Genomic DNA, 20,969 nt, shown 5'->3' with positions numbered 1-20,969 from the left:
ATTCCTAGAGATGGATATGTGTTTTATCATGCACAAGGAAGCTGGAGGTTATAAAGTTTGCTCTAAGCTTCAAAAGCCTAGCATGGCAGTGGGACTCAGCCCTCATAGGTATAAGGGTTTGTGTTGTCCTTTAGAAACGTCTTGGGTTAGTCCCATTTACAATGGTACCTTCTAGAAGGATTTAGCTTCAGAGAAGTTCATGCTTCCCTTGGGCTCCACTGGTTTGGATTTTCAAATCCTATACAACAAAGAACACTGCAGACTATTCGTCATTAAAACCTTGTTTTCTGGACTGTTGAGCTGGAATAGGGCCTTGGTTTCCTTATTTTCCCTTGAACACATCAGGCACCTTGGGAGCCTATAGTAGGGACATTCTTTCCTGATTTTCCCAGACATTGGGATGATTGATAAGGAAATAAAGTTGGAGAAGGGTAAGCAGTGACTGGATTGGGGAAAGAAAAATATTAGAAGCACAAAGCCCTCTGGAAGAGAAAGTGAAGGTCGTGAGAGGAGAGGCAGCAGGAGCTGCACAGTAGTTCTGAAGAGTGCTCCTTCTGTTTTTCAGGCCTGCACTGAATGATGAAGTCCAAGGAAGCCAGTAAGTGGTGTTGAGGCCTTTTAAATTAATCATTAAGACAAGGGTACCAAGATTAGAGCTTCCAAGAAATGGAGTTGCAAAGTGTACGCCATATATCTTTCTCAGACTAGTCCAATGGTCTCCCCTCAGGTTTCCCCATCCCCACCATGGGATCAAAACCTGAGTAATCTTAGTCACCTCCATGCTTAAAGGTTCTTGTTTTTCCAGCAACACACAAGAACAACTGACCAAATACAGAATAGTTAAAAGTGAATCACTGTGATCCATCTTGATCACAAATTGACACAGTGATTCATTCAACAAGTTCTGATCAAGCATATATTATATGGCAAGTACTATACTCGTCTCCAGGGGTACAGTAGTAGCCAAAAACAGGAGTGGTCTTCTGCACTTGGGAACTTATAGACTAGTGAAGAAGGCAGACATGAACCAAAAAACTCTTCAATGAATAAACATTTGCATACATGATATTTGCGATACATGCTGAGAAGGACTAGAACACAGTGCTAATAGAAAAAAAAAAAAGGTCACTGTTTAGATAGCACATTGGGAAGCCCTCAAAAGTTGACAGTTCATCACAGAACTGAAGGACAAACAGGGGCCAAAAAATTAATGACAGCAAGAATATTCTGGGAAGAGGGAATAGAATTGTAAAAGTCATGATGTTGGAAAATACTTAGTATTTTCAAAGCATAGAAAGAAAACCAATATAATTGGATTATAGTGAGAAATCCAGACAGTGGCCAAACATGAGACCAAAGATATAAACAGGAATCAGATCATTCTGAACCTTGCAGCCCATGAGATGCATTTTAGCTTCATCCTGGGAACAATGGGAAGCCAGTGTCAGGCTTTTAGCTGGGCAGTGGCATGGTGAAATGTGCATTTTTAAATTGCAGAACAGGCTAGGCAAGTAGCTATTTTATAAGTAAAGCATAATAGTGATACTGAATTATTAGGCAAACATCATCTGCTGATGATCAATTTGAAAGGAGAGTGATGGGACAGAATAATAAGGGTTATTGATAAGAGAGAGCCTAGGGACAGATTTGCAAAGTGCATGCATTTGCTAGAGCACAGCTGGCTAAAGACTCAGTGGAAGACCACATAGGTCTTCACTAAGCAGCAGCAGAAGTGACTCTGCTAGTTTGGAATGACACTCTTACTTTCTGAGCCTCTGTCACATCTGTAGATATGAGGGAATTTCATCCTACCTCAATCAAAGACCCTGAAGATGAAAGAGGTTTTCACCTTGGAAAAACTGAAGTGACCCAATGAGATATTAGCCGAATAAGGATACTCATTTAAAAAACCAAACATGTCCAAGTATTTCAGGGCATCAAACCATCAAAATATTGGCTGATCAAGAAAATACAGAGCAAGAAGGGAGATCTAATCAATACTTCTGGATTTAACAACAGTCCTAAGAATGGAATGTCATAGAGTATCCATTCTCTTATCACCTGCTTCACTACAAAGAGTTGGTTACACCAGTTGGGTTGTAGTGACTATTAATGCTGTAATCAGGTATGTGCGTATGTGTGAGTGTGGGTGTGGATGTGTATGTAAAATAAAATTCCCGTGGGCACCACTACCGTGTGCTGTCACTTTGCTTGAATCTGATATACGTAGAGACAATAATTACTTTTTACTGGCCTTATTAACTCCCACTCCAATAACATTTTCCTCATTGTCACTAGGATGATCTTTCCAAAATTAGATTCAACCCTGCCCCTCCACTTCTTAAGATCTATGTTAGCTCCTTGCTAAGAACATAATAAATTTCCAACTTGCAGGTTTTCAAGATCCTTTAAGACATAGTCCTTGATTACCTTTCCAGGTTAGTCTCCCATCACTTAACTTCATGGAACTAACACCCAGAAGTTCAGAACACTCCTAAATTACAAGTCCAAAAGAAGGGACTTCCTGAGAAAAGGGTCGGGGTTGGCTTCACTGCAAGGACAATCAGGACCTTGGACAGAGACCCTAGGTTCTATCTCTGCTCTTCACATTTTCCCTCAGACCCTATGGAGAAGTTAACATTACTGATGTGTTTTAGACACTGTATTTTAGGGAATACATTTGCACTTTCAAGGAGCTACACAAGAGAGAAAAAGCTCTTTCTGGATTTTGAAAATCTTCAGAGATGCTGCTAGACCATGTGCTAGTAATGGAAGAGTTATCAATTTAACCAAGGTAGAAACTGGAGATCTGGAAAATATTCCTATTTATTCTTGACTATATTAGCCAAGTAAGCTTTCTCACACCTCAGTGCCCTTGTACATGTACTCCCTTCTTTTGGAACAGTGAGGTGGTTTATCTCCAAGATGACCCCCACTGATTGTTGCCTTTCCTGTAGGCATATGTCATCTCCCTGACTGAGAGGTGGAGTCTGTTTCTCCACTTTTAGCCTGGCTAGTAACTGGTTTTAATAATGATAAGCCACAGAAGTGATGTTAGGCAGCTCTGGCCAGAAGAAGTGATGCCCAGGTTTTAAGGGACTGGCATTCCTCCTGGCTTTCCTGGAACACTCACTCTGGGGGAGACCAACCATCATGCAAGAAGTCTGATTGCCCTAAGTCTGTCATACTAGAAGGGAGCCTAAGTTAGATGCACAGGGAGAGAGCAATGCCAGCTAGCCCCAGATTTCTAGTCATTTCAACCCAGGGGTCAGATGTGCAAATGAAAGAGCCATTTGGGCATTCCATCCCTAGCAGATGCCACTTAAGGAAGAACTGAGGCCTCAGACACATGGGCCTCAGATAACTGTCCCGGTCATTTCCAGCCATCAAAGTCATTCCAGCTGTCTCCTCGTTTTCACACAGACACAAGATATCCCTTCTGTGCCTTGACCAAACTCCTCGCCCACAGAATTGTGAGCAAAATATAATGATTGTCGATTTAAGCCATGAAATGTTGACATGGCATGTTATAACAAACCAAAGAACAATGACACATTTCTCCCTTTCTGTCTTGACAAACTCATACCACTCATCCTTTAAAATTCAACTCCTCCACGTTTTCCCTGATATCTTGATACAGCCTGAGAAACCTAGTTCCATTTCCTATTGATATTCTATCAACTCACTTTGGCCTCTTCTCACCCAGTAAACTAACATGGTCCAAATACCTTCTTTTTACCTAGTAAGCGACTTCCAATAACTAAAGAAACGGCTCAGCTCCCAGAACAAGGGGTGTAAAGAAGCCACTTCTCCACGACCACAGAAACGGGATCCATGTAATAGGTGCCCACTGTCTCCCAGAACCTTCCCAGACAACTGATGTTCCCATGGCTACTTGTGAGGCCATCCAGCCAGTGGAGAACCACAATCTGTTGCTACATCTGCTTCCTGTATTTACTACTTTTTTTGCTTCTTTTGCTGGGAGAGCCAGAAAGCAGTCCATCTGAGTTTTGCCCATATTTCTGTGTGGCCTGAACACTACCAACTGTTTTTCTTTCTTGTTCCTGTGACTGGAGGAATGACTGTATCACATTTCTAGACCAGCTAATAGTTGACCACTTGAGGATATTTTGAGTAGCAGCTCCCACTTTTGCAGGAATCATGAAAAGGGAGATGTAAAACTTTCTTGGTGTTGGAAGACTAGGGATTGGTGGCAGAGGGTGGGAGACATGCTAAGATCTGGATATCAACTGATGGGCAAAAAACATTCTTTGATTCCTTTGTCTGCATATACTCAATTCTGGATGCAGAAAACAGGACAATAGTGCATAGTGTCAGCTGTACCAAGCTTTCTAAATATTCCTTTTTATTATGACTTAGTATATAGTATTGCTTTGTCTGAGTCCCATATGCCTATACACCCATCCACTCATTTAACCATTCAACTAAATAAGCATTTCTGGCTATCAGTTCTGTGCCACACACCATGCTATGTGCTGGGGATACAGTAATATGCAAAACATAAATGGTCCTCCCCTCTTGGAACCTGCCACCTGTCAGAAGGGTTGGACATTAAACAAGCCCATTTGGAAGATGAAGTCAATGCTGAGAAGAAAATGGGAATAACATTCTGTGAAGCACCTAACAAAGGAATCCAATCTGGTCTTGGGAGAAAAGGGTTAGGAATGGAAGAAATCTGTGAGCTGAGATCTAAAGGAGTCAGTTAGGAAAAGTGTATGGTATAACCAGATGAGGAGTTTGGAAAACATATCTGTTAAGTGCTAGAGAGTAAATAATTTAGGCTTTGTGGGCTAGATGGTCTCTGCAGCCATCACTAAACTCTACTGACACAGCACAAAGGCAGCTATATATAGACAGTTTGTAAACAAATAAGCATAGGTGTGTTCCAATAAAGCTTTATTTACCAAAACAGACAGTGGGCTGCATGTGGCCTATGGGCTGTCGTTTTTGCACCCTGCACAAGACAGAGCAAAAGCATGGATAAAGACCCTGTGGTAGAAGGTGTATAGAAAAGGTGAACCACTGAGAGAAGAAGGTATTAAGACCAGAGCTCACAGAGAAGGAGGCAGTGATATATGAAAGCTTGGGAGAGGTGGACAGGGCAAGACCTGTATGTAAAGTTAAGGATGAGGACTTTGGTGTAGCTTAAGAGTAATCCGAAGCTATAGAATTGTTTTAAGCCAGGGAAGGATGAGGCAGCATGTTCCAATTTGCATCTCCCTAGTTGTTAAGAAGAACATGAACTAGAGAATGACAAGGATGAATCTGATGATTATTTAGGGGCTGTGGAACTTATTGAGGTAAGAGATGATGGTAAGTTGCACAAGGATGGAGGGAGTGGGTATGGATGGGTTCTAGCTACATGGAAGACTCGGAATAATCAAAACGTGGTGTAGAACTGGTTGTTGAGGGTAAGGAAAGGAACACATAGAGATGAGTCTGTACTGTATCTCTGCTGAATGTATCCTCATTGTTACATCGAAAGCATCTCCTCTTGCTTTGGTGCTAAGGAACTGAAACCTTATTTTCATTTCCAGCCTCCACATAATTAGGAAGTCAGCTTGCATGGTTGGTGAGGTGAAAAGTAAATCACTTGAAGAAAGATGAAGCACATGGCTAATGGGCCAGGATGGCTTCCCTTCACCAGACACCACTCTCCTTGCAGCTTCCCACACATCTCTCTACCACAGGAATCATGCCAGATCATTGTTGTCTGCCTTTCCTATGGGCTTTTTAAGGGAGGAGCTGCGTTTTTCTTGTTAATGTCACCAACACTTCGTGTTCTGGTTAGAGATCTCCTCACTTGACATCTGTGTGCTCTAGACATGGGTATGGGTGACAGATGTATTAGATGGGATGTGGGTAGTTCTCTCAGTTGAGTCAAGAGCATCTCACTGAAAGTCAGCCTGAGTAACTAAACTTCATGACACTCTCCTCCAGAAATACATAGGGCACCATTCAGAGAATGATGAGGATGGTAATGATGGGGACAGACAGATTTTGCCTATCCTTGGCCCTCTGATCTTTTCTTCCACTTCCTTAAATATTACTTCTTAAAGACGTTCACTTTCCAAACCTCTACTTTCTGTCTATATCTCGTACCTGCTGCCCATCTCTGTGAGCAAAAAGTTAAGGTGGGCTCCCCGAACTGTGTGATGGAGCCAACCCTAGGACTACTTCATTGACTTTCCGAGATATATAGATCCACTCCCAACCCACTAACATAAATCATACTTGACGTTCTTTGAATTTCTACTTTGAATCAGAAAATTCTGCTTTGAATATTGAGACTCTATCATAATCCAGGCTAAGTAAATAGCCATGAAGCCACCCAATCCATTAACTTCTTCACATACTCTGAATTCCATCTCAGAGTCCAGGTGGATGATCAGAAGGTTCTATGCCTGGATCACATCCACACAGTCCCTTTTATAGTCCCATGTTTTGCCCTCAGTTGTGACTACTTTTCTACAGGTACTCCTAATATATAAGCCCCGGTTCAACATTCTGGCTCTTCCATTAACTTGCTAAGTGACCCAAGACAATGTATTTCATTTCAATGGGCCTCAGTTTCCTTATTCATGGCAAAGTCTTCAATCACCTTGTGTACGCAATGTAGCAAATATTTATATCTCCAGGCTGCACTACTCTGCTGAGCTCCAGGCCCACAGATCCAGCTGCCTACTTGACGTCCCTTCAATGACTCAACAGCACCACCAGCCTAGCCCGTCTCGATGTAAACTCCCCCTCTTCTGCTCCAAATCTGGCCTCTTCCTGTGCTCATGATCTCATTTAATGTCATCACCACCCACTTAGACTGAGTATGAGCAGAAAAGAGAAGATTCTGGACTAAGCTCTGGGATGCCTCAATGGTTAGAGGTTGGGAGAAAGAGGAGGAATGGATAACAAAGAAGGAGAAGAAATGGCTGGGGAGGAAGGAGGAATATCAGAAAAGGAAAAGTCAAGCAAAGACAGTGTTTCAAGAAAGATGGCGTGCTGATAGGTCAATCATATAAACCTAGGTTCAAACCCAGATTTGACCTCTTGGTAGCTGGGTGCCTTTGAGCAAGTTACTTAAATTCTCTGAGCCTCAGTTTCCCTAACCTGCCTCATAGAGTTGTTAATGAAGCAAGTAAAGTACTTTGTCCAGTAATTACACATAAAATGTTAGCTAGGAGAATTATTATTTATGCTTTCAACTCTTCGAGGCTGTGGCACTGAGCTGAGGGAAAACAAAACAAAAAACCTGGTCTCTAAGCTTGGTTTATTCTGCTACCTAGCAACTATATATTTACATTTTCAACTTCACTTCTTTATCCCTGATTACTTTAACAAGCACTTTCTAAGTGCCCTGCTGTAATTCAGGACTACCTACGAGATACAGAGAACAGTCTATTTTCTTCTCAAGATGTAGTGGACTAGCATAAATTGCAAAAAGCAACTTTAGCTTTGTAGCTTTACTGAGGTCTCTTTGAGAAGGAAAAGCTGGGCCAGCTCACGATGAAAGTAAAGGTCCATAGCTGATAAAATGCTGTTCCTACTCTACTTATCTACAATGGAAGGCTGAATCTATACAAATCAAAGAGAATATGAGGCCAGGTTTCAACAACATGCAGAGGTGCCTAACACTGGGATCACTCTAATTTCCAAATAGGTTGCCCTTCCTGTAAAGTGAATTGAAGTAGGCTACAAATTTAAGACTCTTCTCAGGCAGGTTCCAGCTACTGTTCCAGCCATATCTCTGGCCATACGCTCTCAACACAGAACACCCTGTACTCTAAGTCCCTTTTCTGAGCCCACCATGATCCTTTTCCAAGACTTTGTCCCTTCCACCGGGCACAATCTTCGTTTTCCTCCTCCCTCAAGTCAAAATCCATTCTCTCACATAGTATTGTCTAAGGCAGAATCAATCACTTGTTGAGCCTATGATGAGTGTTCCCAGGGCACTATATACATCTTTTATCTATCACTTATCACATTTGTTGAAGTTAATCCACTTACAAGTCTCCTCTTGGAGGACAATAATATCCTTGAAGGCAGAGACCATGCCTTATTTATCTTTACAATTCCTACACCACTTGGCATACAGTTGGTATTCAATGAATATTTAAAGGAACACCTCAGTTCCCATAAACCAGGAGATGAAAAGCATAATTCAATTTGAGAAGATTCTATCTGTGCAGAAATTGGATTGGGATCTACAGAAAATGTCTATAGAACAAACCATTATTGGCCATATTTAATTCATCCAAAGGAGACTGTGGGACATAGACTAGAGTGGTCACAGCCCCCAATTTTAGCCCAGGTTCTTTTGCAGGTGACCCAATGAGTGACCTTGAGGAAACTCTCTGGGACTCATTCTTCATCTTTAAGATGGGACGATTGGATCAGATGGTGTCTAAGGTAATTTTTAGTTTTGATGGTCTATTATGTCTCTTTCTGAGTTTAATATCCTTCTCTGAAACTTGTGTTAGTTTAACTCAGTGTTTGTGATAGACAGTTTGTCTACTTTTTCAAGGCCACTTCAATTTCCATTTTGCACTTCCAGGGAATAAATAATTCCATTCAACTTCGCGTTGCCAGGAATTAAATAAGTATGTCCTTTAATCTGTCAGCCAAGTGGATGATTACAAAATATTCAATAATCCCTGTAAAATATTCAATAAAACTGGAGGTGGCAAGCTTGTAACATTCAATTCTTCTCCTAGATTCAATTTAATCTTGGAGCAACCAGAAAATATAATTGTCCTTGCAAACAGAATTTTGTGCATTTTTTTTTTTTATTTCTCTTCATGATGTTCTGTTGAGCTCTTGGTTTCACTGTGTGACTCATGATTGCTTTTCCTTGTAAATTTCCACTCCTTCCACTCTGACTCTTAGGTTGTTTGCTATTCAGACAAAAGGAGAGAAAGCTCCAGAGATTGTTGAGAAAGAATGCCTATAAATGGGGCACAGCTATAAATGGGTTTTTAGCAACCTTGAGGCCCAATACCTCCAAGTGGCAATGCCTTCTTGGTGCCTCCACCCTGAGAAATGGGGAGTTAGCCTGTCTTTCCCAGTGTGGTGTAACTCTACTATTTTCAGAGACAACTTGGCACATAAAGAACAAGGCCTTTGGAGTCTGACAGTCCCAGGCTTTACCTGGAGCCAGTGACTCAAACTTGAGCGTGCATCAGCATCACTTGTAGGGCTTGTTAAAAACAGTGATGGCTGGGCCCCACCCGCAGAGCTTTGGGTTCAGGAGGTCTGGGGTGAGGCCTAAGAAGTTGCTTCCAAAGAGTTCCCATGTGATGCCGATGCTTCTCATTTGGGGACCACACTCTGAGAACCACACAATGACTCAGTACTCAGTATCTGTGGACTTCAGTTTCTTTTTCTATAAAATGGGAAGAGAAACACCTGTGATTTAGTGGAGTGGTCTTGGCTGTAGGCATGTCAGATCCTGGTTTCAGTTCCAACTCTGCCACATAAAGCTATAAGCCTGAGGCAAGTTCCTTCTGTTTAAACCTCAGTTTCCTCACTTGTAAATCATCAGGGACAATCATAACACTTATTTAATCTTCCCAACAAGATAATGCATATAAAACACTCAGCTGGAAATAGGCACATAATTAATGCTCAATAGATGATAGCTGATATTATGAATAATAATAATCTAATAATTAGTGCATTTTGAGGCTCCAAACTGGGAAGATTCAGTGAGCTCACTGGCTGACACAACCATAAATAAAACATACCTCAGTAAGCTGGGATAACATGGCCAAATTTAACGAGAAGATACAGCACAGAGGAAATATAAAGTCTTTACCTGGGCCCCCCCCAAAAGCATCTTTACTTGGGCTGAATGAGGCAGCCTTAGTTGGAAGCCATGAGCTCTGCATTAGGCAGATATGTGATGGACATTTGGAGCTTCACTCAAATGTGAGCAGTGTATTCTGAACCCAGATGTGGAATCCAGAATGATGGTGATGGCGGCTCTCTAAACTTCCAGTAGTTCAACCTGATGCAGAGAGTCACATTCATCTTGGAGACCATGCACTCCATGGACACGGACCAAATGGAGACAGAGGTGCCAATCAAGATATTGAGCAAAGCGGAAAACAGAAATGTATCCTGGAGGCTGATGGCTGATGTGGGCTGCTCAGCCCAAGGGAAGGACCTACAGGGCACACACCTGGCCGCAGTCCAACAGCATGGGGTGGGAGGTGGGTACTGCAGGAAGACAAAGACTGACTTCACTACCTCATGTGAGATCAGAGGGAAGACAAGGGCCAGCATAAGGTTTCTGACCAATACATACTTGGGTGCAAAAACAGGAAAAATGGATGGAAGTTACATACAGCAGATTACAGCTTAAAAGTAGAGAAAATTCATTACCAGAGGAATTGTTACCAGATATGGGCTCAGAGCTAGAAGATCTTCGTTTGAATTCCAGCTCCATCATTGGTTCTCTGATTCATACATTCAAATACTCAGTGGGTATCAGATGGGCCAGAGAGTTTAGGTAGTGGTCAGGGTACACACTGGTCAGCAGCCATGGAGAGCTGAGGAGTCCATGCTTAGGACTTTAGCCTTTCCCTAAGGGGCTACAAGGAGCCATTGTAGGGTTTTAAGCAAAAGGGAGAAGGTCAAGCTGGAGTACTGCAAAGATGGGACAGCAGAAATGTATTTAACTTTACTGAATTTAGGATTCCTCATGACAGCAGGATAGTAATTCCCACCTGGTTGCAATGCATCAAGAAGTAGAGATAATTCAGCATCTAGCAAAATGACTGCCCTAACAGGTGCCAAACAGAGCGAAGGTATCATTAGCAATCCTTAACATCACACATCATCAAGGGCATAGGGTCCCAAGGGAGGGTCACAGCCAGACCAATTTTCCCAGAGACCCATTTCTCTACCTGGCTCAACATCTTCCTGACAGAGTGAAGGACTCTTCCTAAGGAGTTTAAGGCAACCTCAGCCATTACACTTTTAAAGTCATGACCTCTATTCCCTATTTGAATCACTTTAGTTATATAATATGTTCCTAAAATAATCAGGTTAACATCCTGCCTGGTGCTTCCTTCTGCCCGCCCCATTATGCCAAGCCATTCTGTAGGGTATCAAGCTTGGACATTCCCTGATGTACCCACAAGGACATCCTTTTAGGAGGTCTGTGGGCTGAAGGTCATGAGGATCATTACGTTTCAGGATCACCCCTCTTCCCCAGCAGCAAACATCTGTGAAGCCACAGCAAGCTCTGAGGCTACCAGATATATTTTTGGTTGCACTGGAGGTACAAAGTCAGGGGAAGAGTCCTGTGGCTCTTTGTGCAGGCAGGCTGCTACTGCAGCCCTGGTTGGGCTCTGCAAAAATCTTTGTTGTTGGACCACCCGTTCCCCTCATGAGCTACAAGCTCTCTGTGCCCGGGGCCATCCCTTACTCCTTTCTCTATGTATCTATCTAGGGCTTGTCCAGATCAGGAATGCCTGAGGATGGGGCCATCGGGTCTAGAGTCCCACCTCCTAGAAAGCTCCCGATGGGATGATTCCTACAGATCCTGCCTGTTAGAGCATGCCCAGGGCAGCTGCCTTCCTGTAGGCTCTCGAGTGGATAGAGGAAATGAATCGGCTCCGTGTCAGTTCCCAGCCCCGGGCCTCCATGTGGGACACAGCTATGGCAGCGGCTTCTGCCCACATGGGAAAAAAGCTGGCTGGTCACGGGGAGAAGAGTGGTGCTTCCCCTTTCTCCTAGCTGTCAGAGGCTACCATTCATAGTCCAGGACAAGGAACACTGGTTCAGCACTCAGATAACCCTATTTGGCTTCTAATCCCATCCCCTCTCTTTGTGTGTGTGACTTTGGGCTTATTTATTTCAGCTCTCCGAAACTCAGTTCCCTCATTTATGAAGTGGGAATAACATCTAATTTATAGGGTTCCTAGGAGACTTAAGAGTGGGATTTATACAAAGCTTATGGTCTAGTAAGTACTAGATGCCAATGAAAGTTACCTTCCTTTGGGCTTTTGCTACTAGAAAGCTCAGAACCAAATCGGAATTTGAAAGGTACCAGCCTGCATTTTTAGCTTACTTTTTAACATAATACAATTACATTTTAATCCAACCTGATCTTGATCTTCTTGTCTTTATTTATATGTTCCTGATCTTGATTATTTATTTCTCTTATTACTGTTTTAATGTAGGTACTGTTATTGGATATGTTCCCAAATTCTCTGCAGAGCTAGATGGATATGATCAAACAGATGTCAGGAGAATTGGATTCTTAATATGACTCTGCAAATGTCTATGTGATTTGGGGCATGGAGTCTCTCTGAGTCTCAGTCTCCTTGTCTGTAGAATAGGGGTAATAAGAAACCTACAAGCTATCTTATGGTGCATGAATAAGGATCTTTGGCTCCAGCATTTTGCAAAAGGACTTTTGTAAACCATGAAAAACCTAGTAGAAACACTTGTTATATGTGAGACACTACTTTATAAATGCCTCAAAATGCAAACAGTGCATGTCTTCCTTGTAAGGGACAAGGGTTAGTGATTTCCTTGGAATAGATAACATCTAAGGAAGGACAAGTGAGAATGACTGCATGAAGCCACCACATACCTATTCCAGACCCCTGGCATTAGACATCTTGAGGCCAGGACCCCCTGGCTCCAAGGAATAACAGCTAGACTCTTGTCTTTGTTCTAACTGGTTCCTGGATGGCTAAGCAGACACGTATACCAGACCACCATCTTCAATAAACACCCCCGACTCCAAAAAAGGTGAGACTCCCTCCTTTCCTTTCTGAGTCTCCCAGACACTCTGTACCCACACAGCCTTTATAACTTTGATAAACTGCTTTCACCTCCTGCTGGCTCGTGTTTGACTTCTAGCCTGTGCAGAACCACGGACCCTCTTGGCAGGTCCTGTAGGACCCCCTCCCCCCGGGTGCTCAGACCGGCCTCCCCAGCATCACTATCACAGAAATTCAACAGGGATTTGTTTTGAAGCACTTTGATTTGGACGAAAATGAACACAGAGAAGATGACATTATGAACAAAAGAGATAAAGAAGAAGATGTAAGCATGGATATAAAAAGATAGCATCAGAAGAAAGACACGGAAAATTAGCCCAGTGAGTGAAAGATCTCCGGAACAACAACAAAAATAACAATCAGGTACGCAGGGCAATAAGATCAAAATGAGCTCACTTAATAAAAGCCGACATTTCTTCAAACCGAAGATGATGCACATTGTTTGTCCTTGAAATGTGACGCGCACTACTTTCTCAAGAATGCCACAGCACTCCAAAGCCAGGCCCAGAGCTGGCAGAGCCCTCTCACCCTTGCAGCCCGGAGTTCATTGTTCCCATACAAAATCCAGAGGCTTGCCTGAATGGCTGCTGTGCAACTTAGCAGTCATTTGGAATAGAAAGCCCCAGAAAAATCAACGTACGCAGGGAGATGGGGAGTTTAAATTAGGCAAGAGCCCACCTGTTCAATAATGAAATAATTGCTCAGGGCACATTCTTCTGTAATCTTTTCTGATGTGACACGTATTCTCGGGCTCTGCCTTTCTCAGTGCTTCCTCAACATTTGCAAATCATCTCAGGGCCTCCTAAAGCCGACGCAGAAGCCAGCTAGTCACTTCCCTAATGCCGTGAAAATAGATTCAATTTTACATACATCAGGGTGATTTCAGAAGCAATTTCTACATCTCTAGTGTAAGCATTACTTACATTTTTCCCCCTCAAATCTCATCCCAGCGGTTCCACAGGGCATTTTAAAAGGCACCTGCTGTATTCCAGGGCATTAAAAAGAATCCCCAGAGCGTGTTTGTGGCTATAGCCTGAGGACACCAGATGCAAAGATAGAGTCCTAAAATATTCAGTGATTCAGACAAATGCAAAATTTCTTAATAATTGAGTATAATGCCAATTGAAATTTTTTCCTCTGTCTTTCTAAAAGCAGTATCATTAAAATGTATACACATGTATGCCTGCGTATATATGCTTGGCTGTGTACATATGGCTATGTCTGTGCGTGTATGCATATAAATCACACACACATAGCAATCATTTGGAAATAGTGTCTCTCTACATTGAAGATGTAGAGATTAATTAGATTCTATTGGATGGCTTTCCTCTTCCCCTTTGGCTGGCTAATCTACCTGGGTCTTGGGTGTTTTCCTCTTAAGAGTTGAAGTTTTAGCCCACGGGGAAAACAGTGGTGATGTTTCCCCTCGAAATCCAAGAAATTGGTATTACCCATGTTTTCACTTGAGATCAGAAAGCTTAAGATCAAATATCTACAATTTTGACGTCGTGTATCTCTGACTATAATATTTTTGGCATTCAGTCTTCCCAGGGCATTTCTACAAATGGAAAAAAGCGTGCACAAGCATCTGGCCTATCCAGGAAAGGTTTTGGGTGAATGTTCTATCAGCTAGACTTGCTGTTGAGCTTCCTGGCCCCTGGGCCAAAACCAGGAGAATCTGAGACAGGTTAATCCAGGCAGAGATTCTCGGGGAGCTCTGGATAGGCCTTTCTTTAAGGACACGCCAAGCCTATTTCCCTGTCAACCCCCTGCCTGCCTCTTCTGGCCGTCGACGCCACTCTCCCCTTTTCCTGGTCCTGAGGGAAGGTATGAATCCCTGTGATGCATCTGTGTTCAGAAAGGAAAAAGGACTGGCTTCGTGGGTAGGCAGACCACAAACTTGCTCTGCTCTCTGAGGAAAACGGAAGTTAAATATTTGCTCATGAAATAATCAGTATGCGCTGTTAGATTTTGTTTTTAAAGCCATTACACAGTCTTAAGAAGTATGCAGACTTAGCGTGGCCAACAACGGACAATGGGATAGCGTTTGTCTGCTGATACGATGCAAAGGGGGGTGTAGGATACCACCTAGGTCACATTTTTGCTGACATGTTAACCTGACTGTGATCATGATGAAAAAAAAATCAGATTAATCTGGATTGTGCCACATCCTATGGGACCACAGGCCTAGACTTTTAAAAGATGTCAGCACCCAAGAAAAAATAAAGGAGGGAGGGCCATTCTAGGTGAAAGGTGAGAGACATGATGACCAAATATAATGCGAGCACCTTGACTGGACCCTGAACTAAAACAATAAAAACAACAACAACCACAACAAATATTTGGGGGCCACTGAAGAAATTCAACTGTAGACTATTTTAGATACCAAAATAGGTTATATTTCTTGGGTAAGATAATTTTATAGTGGTTTTGTTGAAGAGCTGTCCTAATTCTTAGGAAGCACATGCTGAATTCTCTGGAGATAGAGTGTCATGATGTCTGCAACTTACTTCTAAATGGTTCAGAAAATTATATATATACATATATGTATATAATGTATATTATATATAGATAGATAGAGATATATATACACACACATACACACTCACTCACTCACACAACAGAGTGCGTGTGAATAATTGGCGAGTCTAGGTACAAGGTATAGCAGTATTCGTTTTACAATTTTTTTCAACCTTTTTATAGGTTTGAAACTAATTTCTTTCCTAAGGCAGCATGTCAATATTTGAAAACAGCTACTGCTTCCCTCAAAGTTCAGGGTCTTAACCACTGTGCCTCTAAGAACCAGCTAAATGGCTTTTACAAAATGCACATCCCACTTTACCAATCATCTCCTTTCCCCCTCTTCTCTTAGAAGATTTTGATTTAGTTGGTAAGGTGCACAGCCTACCTATGTGTTCTTTGAAAACTATCTCAGATGGGTTCTGTGCTGCAGCTGAGGTTAGCAATCACGGGTCTGAGTTACCCTCAGATCCTGGATCCATCGGAAATTAGCTAAGCCACTCTGAGAAGGTCAGCCAAATGCATGGAACTTTCAATGTCTTAATCTACAAAATGGGACCAATTGTACAAAGTATCTTATAGGGCGTGGAGAGGACAAAGATGGTCAATAAATATTTTTTCCTTTCTTTCTTCATTTTCTCATGGACCCTCACCACCCCAAATCGATCATATCTATGTGATTTTTACAAATTATGGTTTCTTCCATTCACCACTGACGCAGTGTGTGGAGGACATTTGTCTATGCTCATACTCCTTTAGAGTTTCTAAATTCCCCAATCTGGAGCAGAGGCTGGGGGATCTAGTATTTCTATTAAATCCAGGAAAAAGACCAGCTTAAAGAAGGATGAGAACAAAAGTTAGTTCTCTTGAGTCTGACCACCAAGGTAGCTTTAAATGTTGCCAGTACTGAGGTTCTCCTTTGGACTAGGGTTAGCCCTGAAATCTTAGCCACTTCTATCGGCTTGGGATCTTGTATCCCCTCTGCATGAGGGCTCAGGGGCTCTTGACTGAACACCACTTGGAACACTGGCTGTGGCTTGGACCTGGTAAGGCTTGGGAGGCCTGGGTCCACGTCTGGATACGTTACTCATCAGCCCTGGGACATCGGAGAACTTGCTTCTCTGAGCCTCAGTTTCCTAAGCACTTAAAACAGAGACAATAATAATCCATGATGCACCTGCCTTACATAGTTTATACGAAACACTGTTTTGAAAACTGTAAGACACTCAATTCCGTGTGGCATGTTTTTCTCCTTATGGGCATAACCATCTCTCTCTCTTTTTTTTAACACCTATTACTAGTTTTGTTAACAAGTAGTTAAGCTGGTCTGCCCCCATTTCCATCTGCTTTGGGGGACAGTCTTAAATCCTCCTTTTCCATCAAGATGGGCTGCCCCAAGTCTGCCAGGGAGAACCTTCATCCTTGGAACATCCCAAGGAAGCATCCTGAGCCCATGCCTATAGCATCTGACCACTGTGAGAGGTCCACAGCAGAAGTACCAGAGTCAAGCTGGACCATGGGCGTTCCCTTCCCCTTAGTTGGCTCAACTTACTGAATCCATTAACGTCCTGAGAGCTAGAGGAGAAGCCTTCATCGTTGCGGCTGGTGCTGAGCTTGGTGGTGGGTTTGTCGGCTGAGGCCACAGGCCCCATCTCCCTCTGGGCTCCACTCTGTGTCTCCTTCTGCTTCTTGGCCAGCTTCCTTTGGGACATGTGCAAGGGGAAAAAATCACAGTCAGATGGTTTCAGTTGTAGTAAAGCATTGGGAAGACCAGATTGCTCTTCTTCCCCACTCTTCATCCTCAACCCCCAAACCTGGTTCATTCTCCAGAAACAGTCATGGTGGGTCCTCCAATGCCAAGGTGGAATAAACCTAAGACCTCCTGAAATTATTAATGGCTTTCCTTTACTCAGAAATATGAGACTTATCCTGGCTCATCACCAACAAAGGTATGTTCCTTGCTTGAGCTTAAAATGGGAAATCATTGAGACTTGCATGATGCTTCCCTTGCTCTCCTTTTAAAGGAGGGAAGAGGCCAGATTGATCTTTCTGTTCCCATGATTCTGAATGAGATTCACAATGGAATCTGATGTTTCTTTGGGACTAAGACTACAAAATAACACACCAAACAATGGTAGACTGAAGTAGGGGCTGCTGGTTGGTGAAGGGTAAGGGTGGGGGGTAGTCAGTCTTGTAGCTCAAAGGAGAAAACTGAAAGCTGAACTGAATGCCCAACTATTCTCATAGGAGTAAAAGATCCTCAGAACCAGATGGTATTTATAATAATATTAGTTTAAAGCAGTGGTTCCCAAATTCTGGTGGAAATTAGCGTCATTTCAAGAGCTGATAAAAGCACACAGAGGCCCCCGCTCATGGAGGCAGGACAGGGGCGAGGCCAGTGTGTGGTCACCTAGTTCCCCAGGTCATTCTGACATCAACCACTGGAGGTTAAAACCATTGGTTTTGGCCAGGAAGGCCTGGGTTCAGATCCTATCTCTGCTGGCTGCATGACAGCAAGTTCTTTAACCTCTTCAAGTTCTGAACTTGTCCTCTGTGTAACTGTGGGAAACAACAGGACCAGCCCCCTAGGGTCGTGATGATTAAATGAGATCAAGTGCGAAACACAAGGAGCACAGTGCCTGGCACACAGAGAACATTCAACATGTGGCAACTGCTATTCCTGTTTTTATGTCATCCTTACTGGTCCAACCTCATTCCAGGAGACCTATGTGAAATCCCAGGATATCAAGTGGTAGAGATTTTGACACCTCCCCAGGCAGCTGAAGGGTTAAAAAGTTCTTCATATGGATTTTAAATCTAACTCTCTTAAATCTTAACTGATTGTTCTTAGATCATTAGAAATACAAAAATATGACAAATACCTCTTGCATTTAACAGTTCTTCAAATATTTCTAAAAACCAACACAGTTCCTCTGAGATTTCCCCATATTTCCAATTCTAAATATAGTTATTTTTTTCCTGTGATGTGGAAGGTGATGGGCACATTAAATATCTTGGGGGTAAATTCGCCTAGGTCTCTTGCTCCATTTTCCATACGTTTTGGCTTCAACTTCAATCTTGATCACTCCTACTTCAACACGGAAACAAGAGATCTCTCAGAGAAGTCAAATTCAGCACCATGTAGGAAACAATTTTCCAAAATGGAGCTTGCCTGGTCATGAAATAGGCAGTTCAAGAGGTAATGATCTCCCTGTCAGAGGAGGTATGAAATGAATGAATAATCCTAGACCTAGAAGTCTTTTAGGGGAGTTCATCTAGGATCAGTTCTGGTTTGACAGTATGATAACAACCCCCTTCACATGGGTCCCTCAATCTAGGTGCAGGACTGCACAGAAAAATGACAGACGGCACGCTCAAGTGGGGATAATTTGGGGAGAGTTTATGTGCAAAAGGACTACTGACAAAAGTAAGAAGGTGAAGGGGAACGCAAGGTCTGCTCTAGTGACGGTGAGCTGTTGGCCACCATGTTCCAGAGGGACAAAGCAGAGGAAGAAGTGACCAGAACCCCGAAGGAGAGAGTTGTGAAGACAAGAGAAGACCACCTGCCCAGAAGCAGTAGCCTTCTCTCAAGGGATCCAGTTGGTCCTCCCAGGGAGGGAACCAGAGGCATCAACACCCTGACTACATGCTTCCCTCTCCCCCTGACCTCTGAATAGCAGCTCTCATTAGCTAAACCAAACTGAAAGCCAGAGGCATGGAGTCCATGTAGATCTAGCTGTGGAGGCCGAGAGCAGGGTGGAGAGGCAGGAAGAGCAAATCTGGATCCAGGAAATCTCCACTAACAAGAGAATTTTATCTCCCCGATTTGGGCCACAATTTGAAGACAAATGCAGCCTAAAATGGAATTCCTTCCTCCCTCCCTCCCTCCCCTCCTTTCTTCCATTGGCTCGAGTAGAAGGAATGCATCTTTTGGTTAGGATGCTTTGGCCACATGCGCTGTGTTCCAGTAGTCAGACTCTTCCTGGCAGACGGAAACAACAAGGACCGAAGCATTGAATCAGTTGGGACTTTTCTCACCACCACCAGGCAATCAGACTGGGGGCAGGGAGAGCACCAGCGAAAGAGAAATGAGTGGGTCTACTACTGATGACATTTCGAAATTTTATTCTTCATTTATTATCAAAAAGGAGTGTGTTTAAAAATGTATATGTGACCTTCTTAATCATAAATTTGAAAAGATATACAGCAGATCCATTGCCTTTCTCCGAGCTCTGCTCACATTGCCCCAGCAGGAAATAAAAGGAAATCCAATAAGAAAGTTAACTTTAAAACTAGAAGTGAGTGTATACTAGAGGCTTTGATATTTCCGTAGGCGCAGAACTCCCACCAATCTCGTTCCATTAGGGGTAAAATAATATGGAGAGAGTTGTCTTAGGCACAAATCATTTGTTTCCAAAGGAGGAATAATAATAATAATAATAATAATAATAATAATAATAATAATAATAATAATAAAAAGGTCTCGCTGTACCTATCAAAAATGGCATTTTACAGAAATGTTTGGGTAGCTCTGAAAACCTGGATGAAAAATGAAAAAATGAGCTTCTCCAAAACATGGATATTTGAAGACTGGACAGCGAACCGAGTTGTAAAAACTCAGGAGCGTGGCACGCTTAGTATTTAGCCCATGGTTTACACTATGTGTTCACGGTGATAATGATGCTCTATAATAATCTGAACATGTACAGACAGGTGTTTCAGCAACTGGCAGATACAGCTACAAAGTCGAAACAGAAGGAAAGGATGTAGAAGGAAACAGAACACAAAAACCATAGTTTTGGGATCTATTTATTCTATCAGAATTGAAGTATTAAAAAACCCTCTCGGTAATACAGGAAAAATCATGTTTATTCCTATAACCGCAGAGCTTAACTGATTCCCCTCCCCTTTTTCCCTTAAAAGAGGGGGAAATCCAAGCCTATGAGTAGGGCATGAAAGTCCTCAGGCTACGGCTCTAGGCTTCAACTCAGCCTTATCTTCCACACACACCTCCTCTTAGAAAACACCAACTACAGGGGCGCCTGGGTGGCACAGTGGTTAAGCGTCTGCCTTCGGCTCAGGGCGTGATCCCGGTGTTATGGGATCGAGCCCCACATCAGGCTCCTCCGCTATGAGCCTGCTTCTTCCTCTCCCACTCCCCCTGCTTGTGTTCCCTCTCTCGCTGGCTGTCTCTATCTCAGTCGAATAAATAAATAAAATCTTTAAAAAAAAAAAAAAAAGAAAACACCAACTACCAATCTTCACCCCCCAGCAATTCCTCAATACTCTATATTCCTTGATGTGTCCCCATTCTTCTCCACTGGCCACCTCCTCTTCATCCTTCAAGGCTCAGTGGTATTCAAATGTCCACTCTCCTTTGAGGTTTTTCTTCTCTAAATAGATTTGTGGTTTTTCTCTTCTTCGCTAACTCATCCGCTGTACAAATATTTATTGAGCACCTACGTGTACCGGTCTCTCCGCTAGATGTAAGATCACAGTGACAAGAGCCAGACATGACCTTGACCTTCACAGAATACAGAAGGTGCTAAACAGATAAATGCAGAAACAAATATAAAATCACAGAAGTGATGAAAGCCAAGGAGGAGAAATGCACGGAGCTAGAAGCATGCCAGTAGG

General features: G+C 42.8%; 1 protein-coding gene across 2 annotated transcripts in view; it reads right to left on the bottom strand.

Annotated features, from left to right (window-relative positions):
• PTPRT (protein tyrosine phosphatase receptor type T) overlaps nt 1-20,969 on the bottom strand; it is a 1,022,164-nt gene that overhangs the window by 114,629 nt on the left and 886,566 nt on the right. For both annotated transcript variants that reach the window (XM_044385622.3, XM_044385623.3), the window contains one exon: nt 16,885-17,033. In XM_044385622.3, the coding sequence (XP_044241557.1) occupies nt 16,885-17,033 (149 nt within the window). The remainder of the gene's footprint in view (nt 1-16,884; nt 17,034-20,969) is intronic.

The sequence above is a fragment of the Ursus arctos genome, unplaced genomic scaffold (assembly GCF_023065955.2).
Source record: "Ursus arctos isolate Adak ecotype North America unplaced genomic scaffold, UrsArc2.0 scaffold_16, whole genome shotgun sequence".
In the NCBI taxonomy this organism is placed as follows: domain Eukaryota; kingdom Metazoa; phylum Chordata; class Mammalia; order Carnivora; family Ursidae; genus Ursus; species Ursus arctos.
This window is presented reverse-complemented; position numbering and strand designations above follow the sequence as displayed.